The sequence below is a fragment of the Argentina silus genome (assembly GCF_951799395.1).
Source record: "Argentina silus genome assembly, chromosome: 4".
Classification (NCBI taxonomy): Eukaryota; Metazoa; Chordata; class Actinopteri; order Argentiniformes; family Argentinidae; genus Argentina; species Argentina silus.
The window spans coordinates 4,573,599-4,582,744 of NC_139658.1; the positions used below are offsets into that span (position 1 = coordinate 4,573,599).

At 44.8% G+C, this 9,146-nt stretch overlaps 1 protein-coding gene across 1 annotated transcript in view; it reads left to right on the forward strand.

Annotated features, from left to right (window-relative positions):
* Nucleotides 1-1,914: 1,914 nt before the first annotated feature.
* kif21b (kinesin family member 21B) overlaps nt 1,915-9,146 on the forward strand; it is a 53,241-nt gene continuing 46,009 nt past the window's right edge. The window contains exon 1 of the mRNA XM_083669257.1: nt 1,915-2,216. Within this exon, the coding sequence (XP_083525383.1) occupies nt 2,176-2,216 (41 nt within the window). The 5' untranslated portion in view covers nt 1,915-2,175. The remainder of the gene's footprint in view (nt 2,217-9,146) is intronic.

Consider the following 9,146-nt stretch of genomic DNA (forward strand, 5'->3'; position numbering starts at 1 on the left):
GAGTGGCTGTGTGCGTGTGTGTGTGTGTGTGTGTGTGTGTGTGCGTGTGTGTGTGTGTGTGCGCGCATTGCGTACATGTCTATGTGTGTACATTCATGTCTATGTATGTGTGTTTGTGTGTGTGTGGGGGGGCATGCATGCGTGCGTGCATGTATTTGTTTTCTGGGGCCAGTTGTGGCAGCCACAGCTCTCTCCTTCTGGCTCCAGGAAGAGGATTGTCGCTGATCCTTGTTACTGGATGTTAATCTACCCAGGAATCCAGCGCACTCGTGAAAACATGCACTAGGGTTCCACGACAACCACCTGGTCCCCAGAAAACAAACAGTAGCATAAGCTCCTCAGACATAGAAAATGGGTTTATAGACCTTAAAGCTCATTCTTAGACATTGTTTCATAACATCATGAGTGGTAATGTCCCATATAGGGACTAGAATGATCAGGTTTCAAGTCAAGTACAATGTAATGTTAATGTAAGGTTATGTACATAATAAGACCACATGTTTCATGAATAGCACAGTATACTCTATGAATGTATTGTGTGTTCTGTTGGACTCTGACATTCTATCCTCCTCATTCCTCCAAATAGCCCAAGTGAGGTGGATAATACATGTATTAAATAGAAATGGTAAGCACACTGTAATTTTCCCTAAAAAATCTATTTGTAAATCATGCCTGTTTTTATGGTGGGTTTTAGTTCAGATATGGCGTCCGTGGGAAATTGCAGTTTGTCAGATTTTATGCCTTTAGAGGAGAACATGACTCACAGAGGATGAGGAAAGGATTTAGGGCTGTTTGGTATTTCATTAGCAGTCGGTTTGACTCAGTACACCTCTGCTGACACTTGACATGGGAGAGTTCATATAATTGTGTAATTACTTTTGTACTTTTGTAACAACTATTGTAACTACTCATTTCTACAGTGTGCTTACAGTAGGAACCCTGATCCTGACTCCTCTCCTGAAACATGACTACAAGAAGAGAATATATGACAAAATGGAGGAGAAGAGAAGAATGGATGGATTCTTGTTGCATTTTGTTGTTCATGCTTTGGCAATATTTACAAATGTATTTCATGCCATTTGAATTTGGAAGGCAGAGATGAGAGGAGAGAGAATGAAGGGTAGAGTGGATGAGAGAGAACAGAATGATAGTGCAAGAGAGAGCATGTGTGTATGTGTGTGTGTGTGTTTGAGAGAGAGAGAGAGAGAGAGAGAGAGAGAGAGAGAGAGAGAGAGAGAGAGAGAGAGAGAGAGAGAGAGAGAGAGAGAGAGAGAGAGAGAGAATGGAGGGCTAGAGGAGATGTCATTCTGAGGGCTGTATTCTGTGTGTGTGCCCTAGCCAAAAGAAAGGACTTCAGTTTCCTCTTTTGAAGAATTCTGACTAGAAGCAGGAAGGAACTGCACTGAGCAACTTCCTTTTAAACTCCTCCTCATCAGAAACATCATTACATTGGCTACTGCATATACACTTTACATCAAAACCATTATATCTATGGCCATGCCTTGCTTGTTATGCGTGACCTTTGACCTCCAGGTGTTAAATCCGTGGCCTTTGAACCTGCCTCTCTTACATGGGAACATTCCCTTTTTATAGCAGTTTAACGGGTCTCAGATGTTACCGCTCGACAGACGTTCTCGGTTTGTCTCACCAAGGGCGCTCTGAATGCACACACACTGGGCTATTTGAGCGCTCTAATTGGTGTATTATGTGAGAGGGAGGCGGGAGTATTTGATATGTGTGGCGAAGCGACTGTCAATCCTATGCGATTACACACGCCCCCTTGGCTCTTAGCGTCCTCAGCTCACATTCAACGTGAGACACACACACACACACACACAGGCAGGCAGGCTGTGTGGTTTCGGAAGAGCGCCGAAACGGTTCACATGCATGCATTGACAGCATGTAGTGGCAGAAAAGAAGAAGAAAGCTGAAGAAAATCGAGTTATACTTTGCAATGTGACGACAGCTCAATAGATATGAATGTGACAACAGCGGGGACAGAAGCCGAGTACAGGGAGTTTACCGATGTCAGGTCATGACAGCCGATTTTAACCTGACCGCTCAATGCTGCGCTTTTGTGTGTTGCAACACTGGATCTTCACACATTAGCCTAATCAAACTCCGACAAACATAAAACACTTTCCACTTCATACGCAAACCCAGAAAGAGGAAGGAATGGCGTCACAAAACGACTGTAGTGTCAAGGTCTCTTTGAGGTAAGCCTGACGCGCTCCCCAATACTGAAATATCTGCCGACCTTTGCAGATCACATTGCGTGTATGTACGTTGTCTGGCAATCAATTAATTGTTTAATGTCATGTGCTGTTGGTAGGGACATTCCCTGATCTTATTTAAGCTCCTCATTGAACAAATGCATAAGGAATAATCTCTCACTGCCTAGACACCTTGTGCAATGACGGGTGGTGCTGTATTATGCACAGTGGACTTGATAAGGCAAAGCATGTGTGAATGGTTTGTTTTGAGTTTATCTTCATACAGGTGCTCAAATGGTATGTTATAATGTAGTTTTAGGTTAGATAAATCAATGATTTCTGATCTGAATAAGTATTATTCTCAATTCATCCCAGGTGAGGTGCGGTAAGGGCATTGGGCGTTTCTGTCAATCAGAATTAGACTGTATCACATTTCCTCCATGTGATATTATTTTGCCATGCACGTTGTTGCAATACCTTATCATAACAACATGTGGGCTAAATGAGTAAGAGCCTATGTGTTACAAAATATCAAACATCGCAGAGATGCCCTTCTGCATACCATTAGGACACAAAGAGATGATCTTCCTCAAAGCCATGAATGAAATGAATGTCCTTCACCGCCTTTGTTGAGAATATACACCCCGACGCTGGACTCCAATACCCCATGACAAATTAGGCTATAGATCCATATTGACAAATATTGATGGGCAATATATTTTGCACAATTGATATTTTTTGTGAAGCACACATGTACTCTATTGATTAAGTTCTGTGGTTGCCTTTTTTGATGTGAGGAGCTATGACTTGGGGCTGGATCTGCAGTCATGTTTAGTCGCAGCCCGGTTTCGCCCCGTGGCAAGGCGGTGGTCTGTCGACCCATTGTTTAACCGTCTCCTCCAACGCCGGGGGGTAATTGGAGCGGTGAAAAACGGTGTAGCAGCGCGGGCTTTTGAACCGTGATATTGATGGCCCCATTTCCCAGGGCTGTGGCCTATGTGGTAAGGTAGCTCTCAGTCAGTCAGTCAGTCAGTCAGTCAGTGAGTTCCCTTTGTGCGCTGACACAATACAAAAAAAAAAAGGAAATGAGTTACGTTTTGCTGAGTCTTTTCAAAAAGGTGAGAAGAATAACTACGCGTTTGTTGACGTTATTCATATTGGAAAGTTAGCGCTGTAGGCGAGACAGGGGCTGGGCTATATAGATTTATTGAGCGGACACTTTGTGTGAGCAAGAATGAAGGTGACAGGTATCAGTGTAGGTCACAGTCTTTCACACATCAACGCAACCTGACAAGACCTGTCTACTCACGGTAGGACACTGCATGTGCTCAGCTGTCCCTATTCAGCTCTAGCCTACCGGACAGTGAGTGAGACATGATACAACAGGCAACACATCAGATGATATGATCAACATGATTCCAGTGTAACTTCATATAGGCTGAGTATCAGGTTTGAATGTAAGCCTACTGTATAGGCTGCTACAAAGTGCAAATCACCATGATTTAATTCTGTGTCCCTGGTTTTTATCTGCCTACATTTACTATCCTGTAATTACATAGGCTATCAGCACTAGAAGATATTGTGATACAAGTGGTATTGTGGCCTATATGAATATAAAGCATAGGTCTACATTAACACACAATAAACGTACAACATAGTAATAGAGAAATACATGTAAGTAACATGCAATAAGGATTTATTGTGATTAAACACGTCTCCGTGTGTGATCTGTGTGTATATTTTGCTCCTGATGGGTGCCGTGAAAGCAGCATTATAGGGGCAGGAAGTGGGAAGCACATAAACAAACACATGGGGACAGAATTACTTTCCGGGGAACAGACATGGTTTTCTCAACATCAGTGATGCCTTTTCCTGGGAAACCCACTGATAAGAAGGGCTGGTGTGTAATTGCTCCCACATTTCTCACAGAATTTTCACAGAGCCATTAGACAAAGCCTGAGTTGTGTGTGTGTGTGTGTGTGTGTGTGTGTGTGTGTGTGTGTGTGTGTGTGTGTGTGTGTGTGTGTGTGTGTGTGTGTGTGCGCGTGTGCGTGTGTGTGTGCGTGTGTGTGTGTGTGTGTGTGTGTAGGGACGCAATGATGGCCAAACAAACTCATTCACCACCCTGACCTGGAGACCCCCACTCCCTCACCCCTACCAGAGTCGCCGACATAAAGGCCGTTCATTTCCTGAACGTCTGCACGGTGTTTAGATGACTCATGGTCTTTCGCATCATATCAAAGATAAAAAACAAAGCGATATTGGTGTAAGACAATTGACACACACACACACACACACACACACACACACACACACACACACACTTTCAGTTCTTGCCCATGTTTCCTTCTCTTCCTGTTGATGGCATCTTGAGTGCTGCACCGCCTGAGGTTGATAGATTTATGTTTTCCAGGGCTTGGTCTAAGTGTGTGTGTGTGCTTGCATTAATGTTCATATATGACTGCGAATATATGTGTGGGCGATGATTTGTGTCTGTGGGAAAGCATTTGCTGCACATATTGTATCTCTATGTCCGCCTGCATTCAGGCTACGTAAGTGTGTGCTTGTGTGTGTGCTTGTGTGTGTGTGTGCATCTATGAGCATGTTTGTTGTTCTCTGCTGTCATCTATGTCTATCTTATCTGCAGGCTATCTTTGCCCCCCATCCACACACACACACACACACACACACACACACACACACACACACACACACACACACACACCACACACACACACACACACACACACACACACACACACACACACACACACACAGCAGACCAGTGAGAGGTCTTTGCGAAGGTGTTGAGTCAACAGCCATGGAATGTTATAAATAGACACAAAGGCAAATCTGTTTACCAGGGCCTTGTGATGAGCGCAGGAGCGATGGAGGGAGGTTATCATATCAAGCAGCCGGCACCCTCCTCAGGGCTGTTCTTAATAAACTACTTTACCCAGAAATCCCCTGGGGAGCAGAGATATCGCAGGTCTCATGGGGAGTTGTCTGCTGTCGTGATGACGGGGCTAAAAATAAGTTCTGATTCAAAATAGGTCTAACTAGAGAATGATGCTCTGTTTTCTGTTCCCAGAAGGGGTTCAATGTACATTGTCCTGATATTCACAGGAACATTTTAAATGTGACTCTATGTTATAACGTGTTTTTTCTGCTAAAAACAAGTCAACCCTTTGCATTTTTGGTCTGTTGTAACCAACCACACACCCTTCCATGCTGCTAAGGGGCAGGAAGATAACAAAAAAATGGCTTTGCTTTCGGTCCAACTACCTTTCAGCATTGCACTCTCAACCCTTGTGACCAAAACATTGACCAAAAGAAAACACAAACCATTGAATAAAAAGACGGAAGTAGGCCTAACACCCAATATAAAACCATTTAAAACCATTTTTATGTCCTGTGTAGGCTACGCGTCTCGTCTGTTTCCTGTTGACTGTGTGATTGGTTCTCTGGGGCCTGTGTGTCTGGGTCATGGATCCCTCGAGGGGGGCTGTCTTTAAAAGGCTGGTTTTGGTGGGAACCTGTGTGTGTGTGTGTGTGTGTGTGTGTGTGTTTGTGTGGTTATAATGGCAGTTAATGGGAGACTGGCCCCTGGCCCCCTGAAAAGCTTCAGGGCAGAGCCATCATGGTTAGCTCCTGTTAAGAGGCTTTCCAGTTCCAATACATATTACATGCATCCCTTATATTAAGTAATCACTGGTCTAACATGATCAGATAAATCCAGCTGTTACAGATCAGTAAAGGAACCAAAATGTTCTGCGGACAAACCTCCTCTTCACCTTAATCACATGCTTTTTGACCTCTGAACTCGGGAGACCTAACAGAAAATGTATATGGTTCAAGCCTTGCTTTCACCCATCCAATCATATCTAAATCAGTGATCACTTCAAGAAGGCTAGAAAGGAAGAATGCAATTCAAAAGTGAAGGGGAAGGACAATGGTGTGCTGTATGTTATGTTTCTAGAGGGCTTTAGCAGTATTAATAGGTGCCCTGCTCATTGCTTGTTTCATAACAGCTGATTGGTTACGTAAGCGGACTCGGGAGGCATGGGCTTTGCTCAGCCGTGTGTGACGACTGAGGACATGATAAATAGGTCTATTGGAAAGAGCTTAGGTACTGTATTAAGGCTGCCAATCCCCTCTGTTAAAACCACATTTGGAAACAACAGTTTCGGATTGGACCAAATCGGATGATAACAGGCAGGGGGAGATCAGCTGTTTGCTTCTCTCATGCTCTGGGATGGGCTAAATAAATACAACTACTGAAATAATAATAGATGATGACATTATCAATATATACTGTATATGAATGGGCAGTGCAAAATACAGTAATGTGTAATAATATTTGTGAATACAGTTATGTGCAAAATGTGAAAAGTGAATAATACTGTAGCAGCATCCAAGGTAGACACCCAAGCCCCTACTGTTTCAGATCCAAACACACCAGATAGGTGAAAGCAATGTGGTGTCAATGGGTTTAGGGTAGCATCCACAATATTGCTTCCACCTATCCAGCCCCTTCAGATCTGTGATCGTGAACTAGGGTATGAGCAGGTGGAAAGTGCTAGGTTGTTGTTTGGCCTGTTGGTTGTTCATGAACTCTCCCTTTAGGTTCATTTCCAAATCCCAGACGGTGTGTTCTGTTGCAGAATGACTTCCTGTAAGGCTGCTTGGGCCTCGCCACCCACTTCCTGTCTGTTTCCGGTTTCAGTTTGGCTGCTGATGACTCGTGTTTGAGGGAATAAAAAGAAGGAGGGGAAATTATGTCCTTTTCAACTTCAATTGTGTTTTGGCATCTTTAAGTCACCGTGATGGGAAAATGCTGCCAGTGCAGTGTGAAACCGAAACTGTGGTGTGAAGCTTTAACCGTTATATACACACACACACACACACACACACACACACACACACACACACACACACACTGTGTCAGTGAGCAACGTCATTTGAATGGCCACAGGTTTGAAAGAGCCATGTCAGTTGGGTCATTTGCATCTCTCTCTCTCTGATATCAGATGTCAACCTAGTCAGTCAGGTGACCTGAAAACTGAGAAGTGTGAAGCAAATCCTCGCTTCACACTGATGCACACTCACATTAATTGACACGGACAGTTACTGACAACAATGTTACTCTCACATTTAAACCTCTTTTTTTTTTTTCTTCTCTACTTAATGAATGGTATGAGTCAGTTACATGGACAACATCCTCTCAATACACATAGCCTTGATATCCAGAAGAAGTAGTGCCTCTATTGTTGACTGCCTTTATACATTTTTACAACCTATTGATTTGCACTGTCTTGACACTAGGGACCCACCCCGCTGTATAGCATTAGCATGGAGTTGTAGGGTAGCTCTATAGACCAGGAGAACATTAGTGTTCATAAAAGCCTGCTCAGCACAGCAATACAAAAGAACAGCAGTGCCAGTGACATCAGGTCTATTCACTGTGTCCTCTCTCTGGAGAGGTGCTCTGGTAAACGGGCTCAACTACAGGACAGCCCCCTCCTCTGGGCCTGGATACACAGAAAGAGAGAAGGAGGAGGGAGAGGGGAGGCAAGGAGGGGCAAGGAGGGTGTGGAAGAAGAGAGAAAGACAGAGAGGGGGAGAGAGAGAAAGGGAGGAGGCTTCATAAATAATTGGAGAAGCAGAGAAAGAGAAAGAGAGTTGTATGCTTACAGAATAGAGATAGGGTGGGTGGGAGAGAGAGAGAGAGCTGAGTGAGTGAGTGAGAGAGAGAGAGAGTCAATTGATGATGTCCTCTTTTGTGAATCTGTTGCTGCTCTTTTGGATGCGAGTTCCAGAGAGGAAGAAAAGACCAGTTGTTCCTGAGAGGAAAAGGGGAAGGAGGAGAGGGAGGGAGGGAGAGAAATCAGGAAGTGTCCCTTTCTCTCCTTGTGTCAAAAGAGCCACTGTAGAAAGTAAACATCAGTCCTCAGTGAAGCAAACAGAGGCATGTTTATCAATTATCTGTGAGTGTGTGTTCATCGATGAGTGTGTGTGTCTGTCTGTCTTTCTCTGTCTGTCTTTCTGTCTGTCACTGTCTAACTGTGTGTGTGTGTGTGTGTGTGTGTGTGTGTGTGTGTGTGTGTGTGTGCACGCAGCTTTGGGCACAGCTGCACCCATCTCTGATTCTCCCATACAGAGACACCACTGAGAGAGAGAGAGAGAGAGAGAGTGGGGGAGGAGTAGTAGAGAAAGGGGGGAGGGAGAGATAGATAGAGGGAGAGACAGGGCTCAGGTGCTGACTGAATCTAGTCTATTACCACAAAGGTTACTGCTTTGCATCCTCCTCTTCTTCCCCAGTCTTTTAATAGTCCACCACACTGCCTGGAAAAGGGTTGAATTTACATGGAAACCCTCTTCTTAGAATTCAGAATTGTTCTCTTTCTCCCCCACCTGTCTCTACCCCTCTTTTCTCACACGCCACATTCTTTTTGCATTCTCTCCTTCATGCTTGAACGGGTGACACTGGCACCATGCCAAAATGACCAGGCCCCCTTTGGCCCCGAATGGTCCAGGAGTTGGTCTCACAATACCCACCCCCCTCTGGCTCTCTGGCACACTTCTAGCCCCCTTGCTGAGTTCCTGTGTATGCACACACACACACACACACACACACACACACACACACACACACACACACACACACACACACACACACTCTATATTTTCCATCTCGATGAAGCCCTCCCCCCAACACAGACACACAGAGACTGCCATCATGACCCCTCTCCCTCCGGCTCTATCCCTCCCTCCTACCTCACCCCCCCTCCCTCCTACCTCACCCCCCCTCTCTCCCCAGCCTGTTCCTCCTCTATCTCCACAAACACGGTAGAGGCCCAGTTTGTGTGACAGTGCACTGAATGTGATCTACTGTGTCTGTGACTACCTAACTCTGTCAGAACACTGCTCTTT